Genomic DNA, 23,883 nt, shown 5'->3' on the forward strand with positions numbered 1-23,883 from the left:
AAGGCAAATGTAAAAATCGAGGGTATAAATTCATGTTAACTGTTACAAATATATCCATCTGTTCACAGACTAACTAGTGACTGAAACTGATGAATCCACTGAAATGTAATTTTCGAGCCCACTAGCGTCTGCTCTCTTCTAGTAATAAAGTAAATGCTTTTCAATAACTCTACTGCTTTTGAATGCCAATTTCCATTTAAGCAGGTTTGGGTTCTCTCTTTAAAAAAAAAATAAAATAAAATAAAATAAAATAAAATAAAATAAAAAAGCAAATGCCTTTTCTTTCCAAAGGTCAAACTAAGCTTTTAAAGAACAAGCAACATTTCAGCAAGGCAAAGAGGACAAAACTCTAATCAGATAAATGGGCTGTGTAATGATTGAGAACCACGGCTGCCTCAGGTTTTCTGAATGGGCTGTAGGATAGAATTTGGCACAAACAGGCTGATGTTGAAGCTTATATCTCTTTTACTGCAGACAAGAAATTCACTAAAATATATAAATAATGAATGTGGCTGGGGATCTCTGCTGGTACAACTGCTGGTTCTGCAAGATGCAGGAGCAGAAACATACACTGCTCCATGTTTTTGTTATTAGTGAATCCTTGTTCTCCAACAATAAACACAGAATGTTTTATCTGAAATGGCTTCTGCAGCACACACAATATAAGTTTCAGCTCTCTAAAAGTGCCAGCAAATTGCAGAAAAATAAGTTACAAAGACGTACCTAATTTGCTGTGATGAATTGTGTGCATGCTTCAGTGATCAAAACTGCAGCTGAGACCTATTATATTTAATGATCTAGACATTTCTTGTGAAAACACCCAGGCATATACTGTTATGTCTGGACAAGCATCCCCGTTTTGCTCTAGCAGCAAGCAAATGAAGAGACCGAACTTTTAAAAGGATGCTGTACACCACCTTCCAAGAGCTCTTTAAAACAGAGGCTGAGCAAGCTCCACTATTTTCCTTAAATAATGCTTACGCTGTGCCCTTTCCAGTGCAGCATCCCTCTTCCTTTGAAAACTGAAGTCGGTTCCTCTGGATGCTAGCGACACTTACAGGAGGAAACGCAGCTCATCCGTGCTCAGACCCCGAACCACGTTCCACAGCAGCTACTACAGCAGAAGGAAATCAAAGGGGCTGTACCACAGCTCTCTCCCCACCAGCAAAGAAAAATTGTGAAGAGACTTTTTTGAGAGAAAACAAAACAATTATTATTTTTTTTTGCCTATATATTACAAAAACCTTTTGTTTCTACGTTAATGCCTGTGTCCTGCTTTGAAAGGCATGTGCTACCAAGCCCTGTAGGGCCAAGGGGTGGTGCCTGGACCTGCTGTCCCCAAGGACACAGTCCCCCAGAGCCAGCTGTGCCGATGGCCCCGCTCGCAGACCTGCAGCTTACGGCCCCTTTGCTCTGTGGCTCTACACAGAGCAGCAGGAGACAGAGCTTTGTACCACCTTCCTATGGGGAGAGGAATTTCACCTTGTGAACATATGAAGGACTTCTGAATAAAAGGTCTGGGGCTTCCAGGGCTTTATGTCTGGCTCCTTCAAAAATTTTCCTGCACGGATCTGGGTATATTGCTCAACCTCTGCCTTTCCAGATACATAAAACAGGAAAAAACAACCTCAAAAAAAGTGCTGATAAGCTTAATTCATTCAAGATTATAAAAATGACAGAGACCTGCAGAGAGAAGCCATGCAGAATATTCTTGCTACCACACATTCAAGAGCTCATTTTCTCCTTCCTTGGTCAGTTTGAACCTCTTTCTAGCATTCATTGTTCAACAAAACAGGGCAACACACAAACACATGCATTTGACTCCAGAAATAAGGATTTCAAAGTGCTATTTCATTCATTCTGAGGAGCTGCTAAATACTATCACAGTGGTAATTTGTGATAGTGTGGTAAAGAATGAAGAAAAGGTATTTGTTAATTGTTGACATAACAAAATTAATTTTCCATCCCTAAACTTTTTCTCATCTCTCCTGTGAGCTCTGATGCAATGTTACTGACTGGCACTGCTGAAATGCCAACTTGCATTTCTCATCCTTAATTTCTCTCTAAATGTCATTAGTAATTGTTATTGCCAGACCAGAGAGTGCAATCTGGTCTTTCCGAAAGAAAATCCATTTCTCATTTCTTCTCCTGTGCCTCCTCCTTTTGGTCAAGGGTGGATGTTTAACAAAGCTTGTGTGCTCTTTTTCCAAGAAGATGGGAATGCATTAATATATATCTGGAAGTAAAACACTCCTGCTTTATTTATTTGCAGAGAGTATGCCTGGCTCTTTACAAATACCAAACTGGATATTCAGAAAGGTCTTTAGTGCACATCTTTCAAGAACACTAACAAGTCTTAATTGAGTAAGCCCAAGAAGCAGGGGAAGGAAACACCCTTTAATTTGTGCATACAGACTCCTCTCTGGATGCTGCCATAAAATAGTTTTTTTGGTGGGCAGCAATGTTGTAAAAATATAAAAGTATATTGTATTGTTTTTCCGACCTAGCTTTGGTCTGGATGAATGTATCACCCTCACTCAACCCACACAAATATAAATGGTTTCTACCACAAAGAGGGGAGGTGATCTCAGACATCTGTGTGCAAAGGAAAACCTGCAAGTGTGAAAGGTTGGTTCCTTGCACATTATTATATTTATAGCACCAGCAATTTGTATAGTTATCTGCAGCTCCTACAAAATTGGGTCTCCAGCACGTGGAGACAGGTACCACCTTGGCACTTCAAGTCAATTTTAGGAGGGACTCTTGTGTCATGACAGACCTTTAACTGGGCCCCCCACGCTCAGCACATCTTACCTTTGCATGCATTACGTTTTGTAATGTATATAAAGTAATTAGTTCAAAGCTAGGCTGCATTTCCATATCCATTAACTAAAGGCATCTTATCTCAGAATAAATAGACATTTGGACATTTCCAGCCAGGAACTGTGCTTTCAATAAACACAATTGATGCATATACATTGTCTCTTGGCGGCTTACACTCCTGCCCATCTGTTGGGATGGCATGGTGCCTACGCCAAAGTTGGTTGGACCCTTGCCCTAGGGCATAGATGACAGGCAACGGCGGGTTTAGCCGGGCAGCCTGAGCTCCGGATCCAAGTGCCATCTCTGCTGTAGGAAGCCCCTTCTGTGTGCCAGCCCTGCCACATTGGAACGACATGCCTCCTTACACTTGATCACACATGTTGACACTTGGGTGCGCTTAAGTGCATTAATGACTGAAACGATGCCTTTCACCTGGCTCCCTTCTTTTTTTTTTTCCCCCCAGCTCCGCGTCGCTGCTGGGTTTTCTGCACGTGTCAATGCAAAGTTGCCTACACTTTGTTAGCCAGGACCAGCCCCAGAACGGCATCGGTGGTGGAAGAAATGAAGGAGGGCTTTTTTGTCATGGGACAACGCTGCTCCAGTGCCAGACATTTCCAAGCTTCATCTCAGGTGGGTCTTTGCAGACTTGAGAGCTTTTCTGCGTCTCACTGAACAGACCTCTGGGGTGATAAAGATGCAGTAATATATTGATCACCTTTCCAAATGAAAAAATGCCACGCCTTGTCACCACGTCACACAGAGGGCAATTCCAGATTTCTGCACCATCCTCTGTTTCAACAGACTTGGCCACACAAAGAGGCTGTGCCATCTGGATTACGGGGCTGTTCCAGCAGCAGCCCCAGGATACAGCTCCTCATTTTGTGCTGGGGAAGAAGGTGCTGACAAATCACACAGAGGTGCACGGGCAAGAACAGCCCCCGTTCTCAGATACAGCGTTATCCTCTCTGGATATCAGGCCCAGAAAACCTCCCAGCATCACCCCAAATTTTTAAACAGACACATATTCCTCCTCCCCTGAATTTAAACATACGTATCAAAAACCGGAGACCTAATAGGTAAAACTCTTCCCTGCTGTGACAACAGATCAGAGATAAAATTTGTGGGTTTGCAGTCCATAAAGAACGTTCAGGCAGACAGACTCGACATGATGGGTATGTGCCTACAGCACTTTTAATTTTTAATTATTGTTAGTTATAATTATCTGACTGCGTCTGAATGAAACCCAGCAATATGGCTGGAATAGATTTTGGTATTCTTGTAATTTATTAGCTTTGTAACTACTAATAATTAAAATTTAACAATACTCCAAGCACCATAGCAACATTTTTTAAAATCCGCTAGCCAAATTTGCTAGGATAACTGAGTAGGTAATTTTCAGGATTTTAATGGAGGACTAACATTAAAAAAAAAAAAAAATTCTCTTTTAAAGAAAAAAATTAATTTTACTTGCAGAAAATTAATTCAACACGTGATTTTGTGGGTGCTTGATGTGAAACATATAAAGATCTTGTGGTTTGTTTCCAGCAAGAAACTCCTGGTGTTCAATATCTAAGTCACACATAAGTTCTAAAATACAGCAAAAGTTATGTTAAATGAAAGTACTGCCTTGAGATAGAGCCACATTCCCATTTGTCCTGCCATCCACACACACCCCAAGGGAAAAATATTTTGTGCAACTTCATCAGAATACCATAGATTTGCTTTTCTCTCACTGACTCCACGGACATAGGAGCCCAGAAGCACTGAGATATTTCAGAGTGTTGCAAGCACATAGGGCTGTTTGGAAGAAAAATTTTACTCCTATTTAAGTAAGCTTTCTTGTGCCCCCAGGAAGTAGGTAAAGCCCATTTTTCAAGTAGGAGCTGGAGACATTAACCAAGAAAAGATTTTGTATAGCTGGATACAGACCAAAAATTGCTTAAGTCTTTCTTTAGCACTCTGAGCACTGGTGGTAAACTGAGCCCTTAGATGTAGCCCTGCAGACTCACCTGGGTGCAGGTGGGTCACATACAAGCCAAGAGACTCTCCTTCTCCCCACGTGCTTCAGGGGACACTGTTGTACCCAGATGGCCCCAAGGACCACTGGAAGGAGCAGCTGGAGATGTTGCTCCTCATTGCCTCGCTCCCAGGGAAGCCACCATGGGTAGAGAGCAGCATCTTGGCATCCCCTATTGGGCCACATCAGACTACGTGGCAGGTCGCTGCGGTGCCCCGCTGGCCTGGGCAGGATGCAGACCTCTCTAGGAGACACATCTAACATCGAGCTGACATTAAAAGCAGACTTAAAAAAAAGAAAACCTGCTTAGGGCTTGATCTGCTGTAATCAGCGGAAAGAATCCCAAGGACTTTGATGTGGACCAAATCAAGCCCCTGGAGGATGTTCATGGTAAATCATTATTAATATAATGAGTGCAATTTCTGTGCAGCAGCTCATGCCTCTTTATGGATATATGAAAATTGCCAGCTTTTCACATAAAATGAAATGAGGAGGGAGACAGACCACAGTGTTAGCCAATGAGCCATAGTAGCCACTCTCCTTTCGGTATGTGTATGTTTAAAGAAACTGGGCACTTAAAATGACAGCAAATTCCTCCGGTGAAGCTCCCTCAATTTAGTGCTTTGACATATCTCCAAATCTGAACAGGAAAGAAAGCCCTTTATTCATAGCAGGCAATAAACCACCTGAACACCTGTGCTAGAAAAGACCTGGCAGGTACCCCGCTCCCTTGGTACCTGGATTATTTGCGCATTGTTTATTATATCCCTTGCCTTAGTTTGCATCAATTGTAATCATTTAGGAGGAAACGGTATGATTAACAGTACACAAGCAAACAGCAGGAATTAATCCTTTAAATACAAATACTTCCTTGGTTATGCGATGGTTCCTTGGAAAAAGCAGTGCAGCAAAAGAGTAGCTATGAAAATCCTCCTTAAGTTTCCTCTGAAAAATCACTGCTCAGTCACTATTTGCTTAATGTAATTCTTGATGCAAGCAATTGAGGAGGTATATTTCCCAGCTGCGAATAACACCACAAATATAACTCTCAGCACACGTTAGGTGTCATTATTTCTGACCCATCTTTGGTGCTGGCAGGGTTCCCTGCTAGCTTTTAAATAGTAGAGAAGCAAAATTTCAGTTGTCCAAGACCTATCTCATCTCCCATGTTGGGATGCCCCATATGCCGCAGTGGCTCCAGCTGCCTGGGAGAAGCAGGTATGCCAGTGGTGGCCAGCAGCTCCTGACACGGGCCCTAGAGATGGGGCTCTGTTTCACTGAATTTCACTGAATTTTTAGAGTTGGAAGGGACCATAGAGATCATCTAGTCCAACTCCCCTGCTAAAGCAGGATTGCCTAGAGCTTGTCAGAGCATGTTACTCAGGACTGCATCCAGACGGGTCTTGAAAATCTCCAGAGAAGGGGACTCCACACCCTCCCTGGGCAGCCTGTTCCAGGGCTCCGTCACCCTCACCATGAAAAAATTCTTCCTCATATTCAAGTGGAACCCTTTATGTTCCAACTTGTGCCCATTGCCCCTTGTCCTCTCACTGGCAACTACTGAAGAGAGTCTGGTTTCCTCCACCCTCAGCCCGCCCTTGAGATACTTGTAAGCATTTTCAAAGGGTTCCTTCTCCCCATGCATGAGGAACCCCCCCAGACCTCCACCTCTACACTTGTTTCATTAAGCCTGTTTCAGTAGGGGAAATGAAATGCCATAGCCTTGGTGTACTATACATTAGCTATACATTTATGTTTTTCCAGGAGATTTTCATCGTATTCATAGCTGTCAATCTTACAAACTGAGGATGTGAAAAAAGCAGAGCTGCCAGTCTTTCCTCTTCTGCCCTAAGGGTATGTGGGGTTATCACACATCCCGTTTCCTTTGTGTTTCGTACTTAACCTTACCATGTTTTCTTTCCTTATTTCCAATGAGATAATGCAAGCAGTTAAATAACGTTCTGTTTTCTTTTCTTCTGGCGGTATCATCAAGGTAACCTCACTGACTCATCAATCCAGATTCACACCAGAATTTCCACCGTTCATTTTATAATGAACTCTGCTCCTTGGAGCTTTCTTAAGCCTTGGTTTTATGGCTCCATCAGACGGTGTAAACTTCAAAGCATAAACCTGTATTAATATACAACTACTAGTTCAGCAGTGAAAAGAGGGGCTGATTGCTTCCAGAGCGTTATGCTGCCGACACAGTATTTGCACCAAGCCCTAGAAGTACATCTACAGCGGCAACGTTTCTCATCACATGGCACACACGTGCCCTTCTGGGCTTATTTGGTGCTTGCCCAACCGTTTAAAGAAATGTTCACAAATCAGCAGGGCTAATTCATGCCACTCCACCACATCTCTAGAAGTTATCTTTTCCCTGCGCTGCCTGTCATCTCCCCCACCCTCCTTGTTTTCCTTGCTTTTCTGTAAGCACCCCACTCTGATTTTCTTCTTGAAATACTTGAATGCTCAATTTTTTAAAAGAAGTATTTTCAGTGGTTTCACTTAAAAATGCAAAGCAGTAAAACAAAGCGTAGGTTCAGATTTTGACACCGGTTATTTCACGCCAGTGGGAAAGCAAGATCAGAACTGAAAAGTCAAATTTATCAAGCAGAACCCCGTGATGGATGGTGATTTGCCCACATAATAACAATTGCACAGTTAAGAGCCCGAAAGGTTTATGCAGATTTAACCCTAACTAGCAGCTGAGCAACTGGTTCACTAGAATAATACTAAATCTTCATTACTCAACAAAAATATAACCAACAGCTGAGGAATTTAGCGCAGGCAGCTTACACATCAAAAACCAATGAGACATTTGTGCCAAAGCAGACTGATTCAAAAGTCTTGGGCATTTCTAACTGATTTACACACACGCTTTGTGTCCTCCTTGGCTCAGGTATTTGAATTAGCAAAATCCCTGGCACCAAGTACACATACATTTCTGAGTCACCGCTGAAATAAAGACTAAAACTGTGCAGCTAAGTATTGAATTTTCATTCAGCCAACACCATTCAAAACTGCTCGCGTAATTATTATGAGCACTGAAATTTTAAATGCACACAAATCCTGCATAAAAACTGGAAAATTACAATCATAACTCATCTGATTAAAGCTGCTATTTGCACCAATTTTGCAATGCACAACACTTCAGAATTGAAACACTATGTAATTAAAACTGTTAATTGCCAAAACCAGGCCTCTGTTAAGACTATAATTTAACAAGGTTCTCTTTATTTGACCGTCTGATTTTAAAGGTTAATGCAGTGACCTAGGAAGCCAGTGCGCCCATTTCAATTGTGCTGGCATTTTGACCAAACACCACTTTAAAGGAAAAAATGGGAGGAAAAAAATCATAGCTGGCTTTTCATGCCACTCTTGCCTTCATAAAACGTTCCTAGTGAGAACACACAAGCCCAAAATCTGCTGACTTTATTAAAATATTAACAAGGTATAGTTAAAACTTTTGTACACTTATGCAAATCAGGTTGCTAGAACAAGGGAAAGAGGAGATTCCCCTGGGAGAAAAAAAAAAAAATAAAATCAACAAAGTGAAAAGATCAACCATCCTTCCACAGCATGACAGCACGACACAAGAGGCAGCAGCTTGGGAATTCAGCAAGATAAATAAAAACCCTCCAAAGTTTAAGTAAATCATGGTTTATAAAGCTAATAGATTTAAATGAGGCATACGGCACCATTCTATAAAAAGAATACATTTGCCAGGGGACATGAGCAGTGTTTTGGTGGCCGTGCTACACAGGTAAGATTTGCCTGAGGGGGACAGCCCTGGTGGGCACCACATGAGTTCTTTGGAAGGGCCACCTCCAGCAGGCCATTCCTGTGAGATGTCAGGCACACACGCCATGGAGGTTTTACAGTCTACATGGGTTTAGCACCAAAGGTATCGGTGTGATTTAAACCCCAGTCTCACCATCACGGCTCCAAGGTGGCCCCCAGAGACAGGGTCCAGAGAGCAGCATGCCGAGGTCAGATCCGGCCCCTCCAAAAGGATTCCTAAACCCAGGAATGGATGCAGGCCAAGCACTGGCTTTGTGGGGGCTAAAACTGCTGTGGCTGTGGCCCCCAGTGCTGCCAGAGAAACTGGCATGTAATGCCTGGTTTGCAGAACCTGCAGTTCATTAACGTGCTAGTGCCTTGGTGGAGCTTCTAATTAAGCACCGTGTTGAGCTGCACCCATTGCTTTGCTCTCATACCTCGGAAGGGAAAATTCCTTTACTCCTGACTTAACAGCGAGGAAGGGGAGGGGGCAGCATACCATTTGCTTAGTCTTTGTATGTTAATCAGTGCCTAAATTATTAATAGAGAAAAAGAAATTATTTACAAGGTGTTTGACGTAGACATGTCAGGATGTAGCAACGCTACTGTCAAGAGAAATACTCATAAAGAATCATGATATCTGTCTGGTCTTATTTATTTATTCCAGCCATGCTCAGAGACCCCTTTCTCCCGATAGCACCCGGAGAGGCAGGAGGAGACTGAGAGCCTGTTTAAGGGCAGAAGAGACCACACCGAGGGCATGCACCTTTTCTAAATGCTGCACAAGGGTGATGGTTGCACAGAGAAATCATCAGCTTTAGCTTTGCTTTTACTCCTGTTGTAAACATACCTGAAGCTCTGTTTGAAAGAAGAACTTCTGTGGGCACTGGGAACAGTCATAAATTTTATCTTCCTGCCCGTGGACTGCGAAGATGTGCTGCTGCAGTTTGTTTGCCTGTACAAAAACTGAAACGACAGAGTACGATCAGTTCAGATTGCTCCATGTAAGACATCTTGTCTGGAACTACACTTTTATGGCTGTAAAGACTCTGGGAAGTCCAAGGATATCTGCCAGAGAAGTGCTGATACACTCGGTTCAGCAGAACTTCCTTACAAGTAGTCAATTTAGAGTCTCCAGGCTGACAGTCAGCTTACTTCTAACGGAGTCTAAATCCTGCATGGATTTTTGATATTTCACATAAAGCTAACACTGTCCACGGGTAACTGGAGGAACTCAATCATGAGACCAAAGAGAGGACGTCACCGCTCCTGCGGGGAGCCCTGGGCCCACGGCAGGTGCATGGGATGCATTTTTAATGCAGGACAACTGGGCCAGGAGAAGCCTTGATGGCTGGTCTGGAATACACGGGGCCCAGAACAGCATTTCTGGCAGCCACGTGAATCTGAAAGGGCAGCCTTGTCACAATTTTTAGACCTTTTAAATGGGCTTTCCCTTCAGTATAACAAATTATTATGATTTAACATCACAAATATCATAGCATCTGCGCTGTGATTTTGAATCGACAATTATTCTGACTTCACGAGGTGAAATTTGGAAGTGAAACATATTGAACCACAGGCTTTAGCCGGTTAAAAGTATCTCTTGTTTCATTTTTGTCTTATTTTACATGAATGATCATCAGTATGTGAAAATAGCTGCTTCAGCGGATTTAAACACACACACTCAAAGAGTTCTTTTACAGCACATTTCAGGAAAGAAGCTGCTCACACAAAACTCAGGTTCTTAAACTGTGGGCCAAATGCTAAGGAGCAGGGGTTTGCCTTAATCCCACCAAAGTTTAAGAACTGCAGGTGCTGCCGTGCCCCGTCACTGACAACAGGTCCAGTCACACATATTTGGACATGTAGATGTTAACTACTGTTTTGAGGAGCATATAAAAGGCAGCCTTTAACATGCATCCTGCAGATCCTTTAACCAAGATCACCCAAGTTCATTTGCACTGATGTGCTTCAAACCAAGTCCTGGGAAGGAACACCTAGCAGGCCCTCAGACTAGAGCTAGAAATGTGCCACCACAAGTAAACTGGCCTTAAAAATACCTCTGAGAGAGCAGCTGGCAAAACTGTAAGGTTGTAAAATTTGGTCTTCTCAGACCTTTACTCACGTGAGCCTCACCACCGTTGAGTGGACCGTGAGCTACCTGGTCTGTAAGGGGTCCTTGCTCACGTGAGTAAGGGCTTGCAAGAGTGGGGCCGTACCTTGCAAGGCCTGTGCTTGGGAGCCCATGGCACCTTCCAGCCACGAGCTGCAATTCAAAAGGCCTGGAGCTGGGGGGGCAGGCAGTGCCCACCGCACACGGCAGCGCTGCTCCGTGTCAAACGCCAGAGTGCTGCTCTTCAGAGCGAGTCCCAGTTTCAGACAGGTGATATTTTGAACATTTCCAAGCACAGTATTTCTTTCTCCCAAGGAAAGGCATACAGTATTTTACAAATCCCCCGAGTGTCATTTCTGGATCAAGCCATGCACGCTGAGGCTTGTCTTGGCCTCCCTGTCTTACCTGTGAAACAAACCGGGCATTTGAATGTGCCTCCCATCCCTTCAAAGCTGTGCTCAATCAGGTGACACAGGAGCTTTGCCGGAGAGTCAAACATCTGGTTACACAGCTTGCACTCATGATTGATGCCTTCCTCTGCAAGGTTCAAATGATACAACTTGTTAGTGACACAGCAGATTAGCGTCGGGGATGCAGCAGTCGGCGAGAAACGCCCCGTGCCGCCGCGCACGGCTTCCGAGGACCCACAGACACCCCGGGGGCTCCGGCCTCATCAGAGAAGTGGGGTGTTCAGGGGTACAGCCCCCCCGGAGCTTTGGGGGGCACCGATTTTCAGCGGTGCTGCCATCAACCCGCCGGGAACCCACAGGCTGGTGGTGACACTGCACCGCCCCACCTCGCATCCTACCGCAAAGGGACAGAGCATCCCTGCCCCGGGTATGGATTGTTAAATAGTCAAACAGCATTTAAAATGAATTTAACAGTGTGGATTCAACCAACAAGACTGGAAACGGGCTGAAATGCTGACTTCACCTCAGACTACACTGCAAACACACGGGAAAGAAAAACTATCAGAGAACAGCAGGAGCCCAGAGCAGAGTGTCAGTCTTAATTTTATATCTCTTGGCTTCTTCCAAGCTGAAGGTATTTAAATGTCATTTAAAAGTGTAATTTCCATGTCATATACCTTAAGCGTTGAATACACAGGGCCCATTTTAATTGCTCCTGTATTCCAGGTGAATTCGTAAGGAAATAACAATGATTGTTCCTATTGTTTCAAGCCAACCAGAAGTTTGTGGTTCTGGGTGCAGCTGAGCCTTTTCTGGAGGTAGAGGCCATACTAAAGCAATTTTCATACATAAAATTAAACAGTCCTTTGGTTTTCTTGATGGGAAGGAGGGAGTTGCAGAAATTTAGACCACATAAAGTACAGTTTATATAAATCAGAAAACACATAAAATTTAAAAAAATTGTAGATGATTTCTGTAAAGACTTCCTGAAAACGCGTCTTTCATTCACTGTGGCAGCACATCAACTTATCATGAAAACTTATTTTAAAAACTACAGAAATTCTGTCTTTTGATGCACACTCAGCTTTGTTTTTATATCTTCAAACATCACCGACTTCAGTTTGTAGTTCCAAGATAGCTAAGCAATGACTACGACAGACCATGAGCTAATCTCTTGCCAAACGCATCTGGATCTTGTGAATAATGCGAGCCTTCAGAAGCATGGTCTTTACTTACAGTTGCTTTAAATTAGCTTTTTAGATCTTAGGAGCGGCTAAACAGAGTGCAATTATTATTTTCTGTAAGATTTTTGGTATTCCCAGGATCCCAAAGCCCTTTACACCACCAGGGAGCTGGGTGCCAGGGCAGGCAAGCGTTGGGGCTCCGTGTGGGTGGTGGCTCTCACACGTTGGCACCTTGGTATGTTTGCAGCTAGAGGCAATTCCCAGAGCACGTGGGCCTTGAAAGACCCTCCATCCAATGTGAAAAATAAAAATAATTTAAAAAAATATATAAATCTCCATGCAGCAGCACGTGGTGGCCGCGCCGCCTCTGGGGATGTGTATGGTGCCCACCAGCAGCGGTGGAGAGCAGGGCATGGGGGCTGCGGTGGGGAAGGGGGAGGCAGGATGGGAAGAAGGTGAAAATTGAAAGGGAAAGGGAGGAAGGAGTCAGGAATGTGAAGATGAAAGGCCTGGTGGCTCCACGGCAGCAGCTCCACAAATTCCCTGGGCAGCCATAACCAGGGACTGGGATATTTCTAGGATGCAAGGAGGTTTGCAATCCTGTTTGGGCAGCCACCACAGACGAGCACATCGCCCTCTCTGAAGGATGGGTTTCAAAACCTGACCCTCTCCCCTTGCTGTAGGGTAAGGCTGGCTTCTCTCATCAGACCCTTGCCTGAAAAGTTTTGGCTTTGTGGGATCTTTGCCATCTGCTCTGGAGGGGAGGAGAGGTGCCCCGTGCTGCGCATGCCCAGCCACACGGCTGCGCGCAGCAAACCCCACGCTGCCATAAACCCGGGGAGGACAAAGCAGGTACTGGGGGGAATGGAACAAATTCCTTCTACGAGTAAATCAGAGAAATCATGCTTGACATTAATTTTCTACCCTCCACATACTGGGTATTTGGAAAACAGTGATTCATGTACAGCCCATGGTCCTGTGTGAGCGCCTGTGTTCATAAATACGGATAGACACATACTGCTGATTAGATGACTGCTCCTTTCGCAGCCTAAATACCTATAATTTCAGTAAAATTAAAAAAAAAACAACCAACAATGCTCAGCATTTCAACTGAAGTATATTCTTACCAGCTTGGTATGTTTAATTAGGTAACAGAGATTGTGCATTTTCTTGGCTGATCCCTGCAGTATTTTAAATAGTTAAACCCATAACAAACAAACTAAAACTCGAATGAAAAATAATAAAACATAATGGGTTCCTGCAGATCTGGAAATTTATCCCACTCGAGGCAAGACCTTTTGATTTGCAAATCCACTTCTGAATTATAAGGCCTTCTCCTCACCGGTGGGGGTTTTTATTCCACTCCCACAGGAGTCCATTATGTATTTCTTGTGTCTATAAAACCATCCAGGAAGAAAAAAGGGGGAAAAAAGTACCATGGTTAGCATGACAAACGTTTCTCTTTTCATGCATGTGTATTCAAAATATGAAAATGCCCAAAGATATAGATAGAATTGCTGCTATAATCACTCTCTCCTCTATGGCATTTTACAGCATATTATTTTACACAGAAACACGGCGCATGTATAGGGATACTCAGTCACCTTTGGAGAATAATTCCTTGGATTATATAAGATCATATAGGTACATGTGAGGCAGCTTTTTGACAATGTGGTGTGACAGCCCATGCTCCAGCCAAACGTGTGGTGCTGGGCATCAGCAACTGAAAACATACCATCATTTCCCTCATTTTTATTCCCCCTCTTTTTTTTTTTTAACATGACAAGCATCTACGAGAGACCTACATAACTCAAGTGAATTATGCAGCCCCTCTCATTTGTAAAATAAAATGCAGATTTTTACAGCTTGCTGTGCTAGATCTTCTCCCATTTCTCCATAAGTGTATCTGTGTGGGGATCAATTGATTACAGGACTAAACGAGCAACGCACAGCAAACGAGAATCTTGGGTTTCTGGCCTTTTCTTTTTTTTTTTTTTCCCTTCCTGAGCTCAAAATAATAAGCATTAATTTTACACTTCATTTCTCAAAAAAATAATAGGATGTGCTCTTGTTTAAAACAAGCAGGCCTGCTGGATTCTGTCAGGCTGAAACTATGTCAGGCCAAAAGAGGAACAGAGCGCTTTGTGTAAAAGTATCATGGGGAGATGATAGTATCCTGTAATGTTTTCAGTACCTACTTTTGTCTCCAAAAGCATTTGATCCCTGGCAGACACATACTTATTTCCATACTGGTCTTGAGGGAAGCCGGTAGGAATGAGAGCTGATTATCTGAATCCTGAAGGTGAAACCTGGGTGGTGCCCACTGATGTCAAAGGCAGGCATTTGTATAAATTTGGAGGTACATAATTTACTGCCTGTTAGGGAGGATCGGCGGGTTGCGCAGACCCAGCTGAACGGCGGTGGCGAAGCACGAAGCTCATTGTTCCCAAGTTGGGGTGCCTTTGCAGGACAGTTGTAAATATGTTGATAGGGTGCTTGGTAAGAGCACTTAACGCTGTCCTTCTGCCCATTTTAGAGTGGGAATATGCTTCTCCACGAAGCTATTTCTGCTGCAGCAATGTGCATTTAATACATATTACAATGAGTCTCCAAGCCTCTAAGAGAACCGACACTAGCAGCCTCCTGGCGAGGATGCAGTATAATTAATAATGCTGTATTAAACCCATGTACTGTATCAGCTGCATTTCTAATTATAACTATATTAACGGCTACATAAAAGTATGCATTAACACTGTCGTGCACCGACACGTTATCACGCCAATAGCAAACGGGAGATTTGAACAATAAAAATCAAGATGGCATTGTCTTTACTGTTAGTTAAAACTTCTCTCTTCAACTTGATTTAATAAAGCAAAATTTTCCCTTATGGAATAACTGCAATAGTCCTAATTTGAGAGATCGTGTAAGACAATCTGATGCTCGCGCCTGACAACAACATGTACACGCCAAACTATAGCTTCCCAGACCAGTATATTTCTACTCCACTGCAGTAAATTAAGGCAATAAAAGGGGAATATCTTTCCTGTACTCAGATGTACACATCCGTGAGTTAACCACACTTTTAATGAACTTTATAACACTGTAATTCAGTGTAACAAAGCATTAATATACTGTGCTCACAGAGAACCTTCTCCTGTCCGTTATATCATAAATCTGGTAGAATTAAATGGGCCATGTAAGGAGTGCTCTAATTATAACAGAAATAAATAGAAATTGGAATGAACACTGGGAAATAAAACGAAAACTGCATGGAACTATTCTGTTTATGCAATTCATTTCCCAGTAAATAAGTAAGCAAAGGGAAAAATTTGCAACATAAGAAAAGCAGGAGCTTCCCCAGCAATTTCTTTTATGCGGCTGTGAAGACGCAAGGGCCTGGGAGCAGGGTGGGGTGACAGTGATGGACACCCCCCTCCAAAACAAAGACCCCTCTCCTGACTGGCACGACTTCACCACTGGTTCTCATTAAAAACAATCCAGCGACAGAGGTAAAACCAAGGCCTGAGAACACGATGCAACTGCTCTGAGGAGACGCCAAATGTGCAGCGGCTCAGGCTGGATGAAGACAATGTCTGTCGTAGGGACGACATTTCTCCATCACCATTGCTGCCTACACCCCTGACCTGCTACACAGACCATTTGGACCACATGGCTCCGTTATATTTTGGTAATTAATCCCGGAGGAGATAGCTGAGCCCTTCCCCCTGCCAGCGGGGTGGCTGCGGGGCGAGGGGACCCCTGTGTCCAGCCCCGGCGCGGGCGGCACAGAGCCGCTCTGCGGTGCGGCGCCCCGGCCATTAGGCAGCCCCGGCGGTGAAAGGCGGGGGATTGATGGTGTGGCAGCAGAAATGTCACCTGGGGAGCTGGGTGCCGTCCTCCCAGGGATGCTGGAGGTCAGTTACTATGGCAACGCCGAATGAGCTCAACCTTGTAACTGACCCTTATCTTTTTTTGATCTGTGGCCCACTTGGGACCTTGGCTGGAAATCAACTGGAAAATAATCTGGTCACATATCAGAAAGAAAACTATTTATACTTATTTATCCAGGTAGAGCTCATATCTGCCTTTGACGACTCTGCCAGACTAAAGACACCCGTCATGTTCCCGCAGCGTTTCACCAGCTGTGCAGAAACACCCGGCTCCGCGCCGCGACAAACCGTGCCAGATCCCCCCCGCCGCCACCACACAACACACACACAGGCTGCCACGGGTATCTGTGCTCATGGCTCTACTGAGATATTGCCAAAATCTTGCCTTGCTCGCAGCCCCTGACTTGCCCGTGTGGATAAACATACACCTACACCCCTTCTCGGATGGTTTAATATTTTATGTCGGTATCTGCTACTCATATTCTTTTGTGCTTTATCTCTCTCCTGAAATATGATTCTGCTTTGAAATATATTTATATGATCTAGAATGGCACAACGCTGATGTCTTTTATGAGCCGAAGATTGTTTAATAAAATCTTGCATTCCTGCTTCATCCTTATGACAATTTTACTATTATAAGTTTTCAAGGGATATGAGAGCTGTCCACTGTGGTTAGAAACATCACTTTAATGAAAAATGATAACACAGGGGCTTGGATTTTTCTAGAAACCATGTATTTTTTATCTGTGTTTTTGTTGGTTTTCCTTATGTTTGCTTTTGAATGAGATTGATTAAAACCAGTTCTGTTCTTCATGGTTTTCCAAGGGATGGGCAGCCTGGACAAGAGTATGACAGCATGAAGCAGCTCTTGCTGTTCTCCAGCTGGGGAAGCTCTCCGGGGGAACAGGATTTGGGAAATCAGGGGCAATATGAGGAGACAGGAGCTGCTGACAAACATAGGTGCTAGAGGAAGCACCTATGGATTCCTGGTAACAAACTCCAAGGCTTCTTGTGGTGTACTTCTTACACACATCTGTGGCCTCCGAAAAGGTATTCTTTTTCAGGCTAAATTAGCTTAACCATACAACGGACTTTAAACTCTTTTCCTCATCTCAGGGGGCCTCGAGCTCAAAATATGCAGAATGAGATGCCAAATTATTTATGGGGTAGCTTGTAAGTTCACTGCCTCCAGTACATGTCAGTACACTGCAATATTAAAATGACCATTAAAAAGAAGCAGGGTCCCAGAGGGACTGGGGATGAGATGGTGGGGAGTTTCCCAACGCCGCTCCAGAGCCCCTGCCTCCCTCCCAGCTGCCTCCCCCACCGCACCGCTCCGCACCGCACCGCTCGCCCGAGGGGAAGGGCTGAGCCTCAGACACGGGGGGAGATGGCTCTGCCCAGCCCCATCTTCGTCAGCTTAATTTTCGGTTTACAAGGAAAATAAAAATCCCAAAGTTCAAAGGAGTTGGCGGAGTTGCGCATCATCTATCTGCTGACTGCAGAGCCCCAGAGGGACCCTGCCTGCAGAGCTTTATTTCAGATTTAGATATTAATCTGAGAAACTGCATAAAGATAATTTATAGAAATGCACTACGCTTTAGCACAGTAACTTCACACTCTGGAAAGCCTTTCTCTGAAAATGCATTTTTTTAATAGCCTATATTAAAACTTCTTGTGGACTAAAGTCTGACGTGTCTGGCTGTTCCTTCACAATAGTTCATTATGGAATAACTCCAGTGGCTTCCAAGGAAATACAAAATCTGTACAGGAAAGGAAATGCACGTGAACTTTGAGTGTGCAAGCCTGGATAAAGCTAATGGACTCCTAAGAATGACTGGAGGTTAATAAAAACATTGCATTCCCACACAACTCAACCCTAGTCATGTATATTAATGTTTTGATATGTTCACAGCTGTATTAGTTCAAGTTTAATGTTGATACCTGGTGGAACTGAAGGAACGCTGTCCTGGATCCAGGCCCATGGCCACACAACCCCATTCCCTGTACCAACCTCCCTTATGCCATTGTGTCACTTAATAAGCCTGAATATCTCTTATTACTCCTGGTCTCTTCTCCAGGCTCTTCTCTTCCCTGCGATGTTACACACCAGGAACACGTCCATCCTCAGATCCTAATGACAATACCACGTCGAAGAGCTCAAATACAGACAAACAGCAATAACTAGCATCTACTTGGCATCTATTCTTCTTGTGAAATTAAAAATTAAAATTAAAACATCATTATACTCTTATTAAACATCCCACTGGAATATGCCAAGTGCTTTTGAAACTGCTTTAAACTGAGTTTAAATGGGTGTAAAGCCCTTTTTACTCGTTTTAAAGGCCTGGCATGTTCCCCAGCCTCAGCACCAGGGCCACCAGAGCTGCAAGGTGCCCCCTCCCCACACGTCCCACCAGGACCTCCTATGGTCCCAGCATGCTTTGACCATGGTCACACAGAGGGCCCTCCCAGAGCTGCCAGGATTGGAGAAAAAGCTGCCAAAGGTAAAGCTTTCCCCTTTCCTTGCAGCCCCCTCCCCTGCCTGGGCACCCACAGGGGGGGTGGCAGCCACCTCCTGCAGCTACTGCTTCAAAGCCTAAGGCTGGGGGCACTTTCATCCGCCCAAAGGCAGGTTCCTGGGGTTCATCACCCAAAGGGGTGGGGAGCCCAGTCAGGGCAGTGTTCAGCCCGGGCTGCCAGCCCCCTCACTAGTCGGGCACACTTGGTGTATTTTAAACACACAAAGTCCCGCTGATGTGTGTCACCCATCTTCAGATTACGGTTTCCCAAGTATACACACTGACATGATAGACTACAAATCTATCGTGTAAATAATCATCAGATTAATGGTCTCTAATAGTATATAATTAACATGACAGACAGGCTACAAGCCAGTTGTTGTCACCTACACTCAGCAACTCAGCACAGAGTATGAAAAAGCCATAAACAACTTCCATGATGGCATCAGAGGTGCAAAAAATCTGGCAAAAGAAGAGATAAAACCAGAACACATAGAAAACGAAATGTACAATTTAACTGAGAAACACTAAAGGTTTCAAAGTATGATAAATGTCAAACTTTTTTTGGAGGGGTGGGGTTGGTAAAGTTGTATTTGCATCAGCAAAGAAAAATTCAGTTATCCCTGTGTTGATCCAACGCCTCTGGAGTGAGTACAGGAGAACTGGTGCGAGGGGCCTTATTCTGATATTGCAAATTCTGCATAAACATGGAAATAGGTATCTAGTAATGCAAACTTTAGAGCAGTATCAGCTATGGACAAATTAAAGCTCTTATTAGTATAGATATCTGGGAAATTATGCAGCGGGCATAAATTATAAGTGCAAGTGAAAACCAACCATGAGCATTATTTCTGTTGCAGATCACCAAATGGCTCGGGGGTGGCCAAATGCTGCCCTCCTGTTATGCCGGGGGAGTTTGTACCCACTTACTCAGATTAAGCAAATGTATTTGTCTTAAACTATTAAGAAACAGTACTGCTAGGGAAAAGCAATCTCTTATGGCATTGGCATCAACTTAGGGATCAAAATTCCCAAATTCTTCATTTAAAATACATGCAGACAAGTTAAAAAAAATAGAAATGTCTCTCAGCTTTTTCTTGAGAAAATAATAACACGATTGTTACCCAGCTATCTTGACATGATCATTTAGCACAACCGCACCGGAGCTGACTCCTTCACACAAGGGCTGAACACACGTCACAGCCCGGCCCCAGAGAGACTCCTGTCCCCAAAGAGACTCCTGTCCCCAACCCCTACCCCGAGGCAGCTCCCTCTCCCCAGGGCCTACAGCAGGAGCTCAGGGACACAAACCAGTTATTGGAGCTGACAAAATGAGATGCCACTGCCAACAGAGAGAACCAAGGGCGACTAAATAAGGTCTGGCTGGCTAAGATAGGTGACTGATTTTGCATGGCATGAATATCTCTCAAAGCTCGTTAAGAGCAAATACGCCCAAAAGAATGAAAAACCCCTATCAGACATATTTTAAGTCAGGAATCCTAAGGTGCAGTAACGCATGATATTCCTTAAGGCAGTCAAAAAGAAGAATCTGCATGAAAACAAGAAAATATCTTAAGCATCTCTGCATTATGCAGACATATATTCTTGTACTGTGGGAATACGCGCAAGTGAACGTACAGAGCATCTCCCATTGATGCTGATGGGATTTGCTCGATTAACACTCCACAGTCCAGGTGGAAATCATACCCTGTAGCAGCTTCATCTCAAATAAGAAGAAAAGCTGTAACCCAGCGACCTTTTGGAAGCGATCTCAGTGCCAAGCAGTGACTCGGTGTAGCACAGACTGTAAAGTTACTCTGGGCACCACTTACCTAGCATACAAACATCGATTACACTACATAAAACCTATTATCAGACTAATACCACCTTTACATTCCTTCCTTGTTCAGCGTGCACCCTTCCCATATGATCTAGAACTGGATTTATCCTGCACAAGGTGCTGGACCGGCAGCACCGAAACAGTTGTCCGGGCTCTCCGCAGAGGGCTGCCCTCAAGCATCCTGGTTGGCAACGTGGGCAGAAACCTTCTTCCAGGCTCCTAAACTCAAAGTACTTTGGCTTTTGCCTTTGTAAACAAATCCCTTCCTATTTTATTATGTGAGTAGCTCAGTCAGGCATATGGCAGCTGGCAGATTCGCTGTCACTGCAGAAGATGGCCAGCTTGGGTTTATTTACTTTTTAGAAACACATTTTCTTCATTTTGTATGTCATTAGCTTTTTAATCCGTTAAGGAAAGCCATGTGCAAACTCTTATGCTGTAGACAGACTCTAAAGAACATATGCGGGCTGTAACAGAAAACTTAGTATAAGATATAAGCAAAGTCTGTATTTTTGCTCAAATAAAGGGATCTGGAAACGCCGATTCTCTGACGGTGCCGAAGAAGCCCTCTTTCCATCGTGGGAAAGCATGAGCATGCCACTGTATCAAAACACAACAACATCCAAAGGATCTGATGGCTCATTAACAGCAGGACTCCTACACAGCTACTTTTGCTTAAACTTGCCCAGATCTCAGGCTCGTGGCATTGCACAGGTTTCCTGAGCTCTTTTTGACTCTGCTCATTCTCAGAAGTTACATTTTAAAAAAAAAACACCATAAAATACAAGCCCCGAGCTCCTGCCCAGAAGCGCCGCTCATTCTCAGAAGTTACATTTTTTTAAAAAAACACCATAAAATACAAGCCCCGAGCTCCTGCCCAGAAGCGCTAAGAAGTTCCAAGAGGCAGAGGGTAGGAAGGGCCAAGCCAGACAGGACCTTCAGGGGATGGGCCCAGAAATGGACTAGAGCCATGCAGAGGTGGCCAAGATGACGAGGAAAGGTCCAAATGTGTCGTAGGACTGCTGTAGAGAAGGGCCTGATGTGCATTCATTGAACTTGAAATAGATTTTGGGGTATCCACCTAATAAGCCCAGATGAGAAGGAGCATATTGCACAGCCCTGCCAAAAGTTACTGAGGAAGAGTGAAAAATGAGAGAAAAAAAAAATATCAAGCTGGTTTTCAGCTGCTCCCGTCATGGAGACCCCGTTTGAACCAAAAAGGAGGAAAAAATAAAGGTTTATCAGAGACCTGCTACCCACCATTTCACTCCTCATTTTTCTCGTGAGTTCTTATTTTAAGCTCCAATTCAACTATCGGCATTAAGAATTCGGCATTTGCTCCTGTCACCCCAGAGAGGTAGGGAAGATACAATCGTATATATGCAAAATAGGTACGAACTCTGATAACAATACTTTGCCTGTAGGCAAAAATTGACTTTTTAAATGGCAGCCACTACAGTAACGTTAGCCTAAGAGCCGCCCTTGCAGGGTTTTCCTCTGCTCAGTGAAAACAAGTTACACGGTGAAAGGAAAGGGAAGGAATTTGGGTACAAAATGGGAATTGTTTATGTAGGAAGGGGAGGAAACCAAACCATAAAATAAAAATAAACAATCAGTATGATCAAACTATAAATACACCTGCTGTGCAGACATGGAGAGGGTGAAATGGCACTTCTGTGGTGGCAGGGCCAGCCAGCAGCTCGACCAAGGTCTGTTGCCCAAAGCCCCCAGTGCCCGTGCCCCTTCCCAACCAGCAGCACTCCGAGAGCCCTGGCCTTGGGGCACCTTCCATGAACAGCACATCGGGGGATGGATCTAAACCAGTGACCTAAGGGACTTGTGGCAGACCGTGCCTATTCTTTACCTTTCTCTTCCCTACGATTACCAACAGAAAACGCACTAGTGCACAAGAGAAAGTGTAAGAACGGGGCTCCCTTTCTCATCACACCTGAGGCTCACGGGGCCGCAAAGTCCAGCTCCTCAGGGGAGCACTTTGGGAGACCCGAGCTGCCCCGTCAGGCTGCGGGGAGCTGTGCTGAGGCCACCCAGCCTGACCCTGACCGGCCACTCTTGTCACACAACGGCACCACCGGGGCTCGGGCGCACCCCGGGAAGCCACAGGCAGGCAGCTCGGCGCACACAACAGTCGAATCTTTGCAGCCAGATGAGCATCAATTACGCATTGTATCAACACCCAAAATGCTAGAGCATGGAGCAGGCAATTGAAAGAAGCAGCATGAGCAAAGCAAATGCCAAAGAAATGAAATATACGTCCAAAACTGTGACAGAGCGCTTGGCTACGTTTCACGTGACACTGTCATTGTCTCTCATCGAAGATCTCAAATACTTGGGAAGAGATTACAGAAATATTCAAAGATACAATATTTGTATTTTGAATGTTAATTTGACACAAAGGAGTGTGCATGAGGGAATGTTTATAATCAGCACTCCAATAAACTCACAAATGACTCTAGTATTTTATAAGCTTGTTAGAAACAAATCACTCCCTTAGCTTATATTTACTTACTGATGAATCATAAAAGGCCTCAATACACAAAGAGTAAATTCAAAAATGTTTTCCTCTTGTTTTATCTTCTATGACAATGCTGAAACCCTCTCGTTCAGGCTGTGATTCCCAACCATGCCCCTCCTGGTTTTATGGCTAAATGTCGATTTCTCCACGGGAGGAGAGGCAGTTTTGAACCTCTGGTTCGGACCTCTGGGTTCCTGCCCCAAAACCCCCTGTAAAATAGTTGCCCTGGTCTGGAGCTGAGCTCTACCTGGCGTTGCCTCCTGCCCTGGTGGTGCCCAGAGGGGCGGTGAGGGGAGCACGTCCAGTTGTGCGAATTCACGCAGCAGTGAAGGTGCAGCCCGAGTTCTCGCTCCCCTGCCCACCTCCTGGAGCAACGCACGAGGACAGCAGAGCAAAAGCCTCCAAAAAGAGATTCTGCAATATATCCATAACCCTGCAACGGCCCCCGACAGCCGTATGGACTGCAGAACACATCAGCTGCTTGCATCGGGCTGCAAAGAGGCGGGCGAGGTGTCAGCACAGCACAGACCCCATCGCCCCCAAACACCCTGTCGATGCGACAGCCCAACAGTCCACCACAGCTGAAAACACCTTTTAGCTTGTTTAAAGACACCGTGATGCTTTCATGCTTCAGCGGGCAACGTAACACCCACACCTTCCAAATGCTATTAGTTATACACCAGCTCAACCCAGTAACGCTCTGGTTGCGAGCGCAGGAGACCGGTGCTGGCCATCGACTCCTGGCAGCAGCCGTGCCGCGGTACCTAC

General features: G+C 44.5%; 1 protein-coding gene across 3 annotated transcripts in view; it reads right to left on the reverse strand.

Annotated features, from left to right (window-relative positions):
- Nucleotides 1–23,883, reverse strand: part of ZNF423 (zinc finger protein 423) — a 244,113-nt gene that overhangs the window by 12,635 nt on the left and 207,595 nt on the right. For all 3 annotated transcript variants that reach the window (XM_014942178.1, XM_014942177.1, XM_014942176.1), the window contains 2 exons: nucleotides 11,142–11,273; nucleotides 9,474–9,589 (listed from right to left, as the gene is read on the reverse strand). In XM_014942178.1, the coding sequence (XP_014797664.1) occupies nucleotides 9,474–9,589; nucleotides 11,142–11,273 (248 nt within the window). The remainder of the gene's footprint in view (nucleotides 1–9,473; nucleotides 9,590–11,141; nucleotides 11,274–23,883) is intronic.

Source organism: Calidris pugnax, unplaced genomic scaffold (genome assembly GCF_001431845.1).
Source record: "Calidris pugnax isolate Ruff unplaced genomic scaffold, ASM143184v1 scaffold28, whole genome shotgun sequence".
Taxonomy (NCBI): Eukaryota; Metazoa; Chordata; class Aves; order Charadriiformes; family Scolopacidae; genus Calidris; species Calidris pugnax.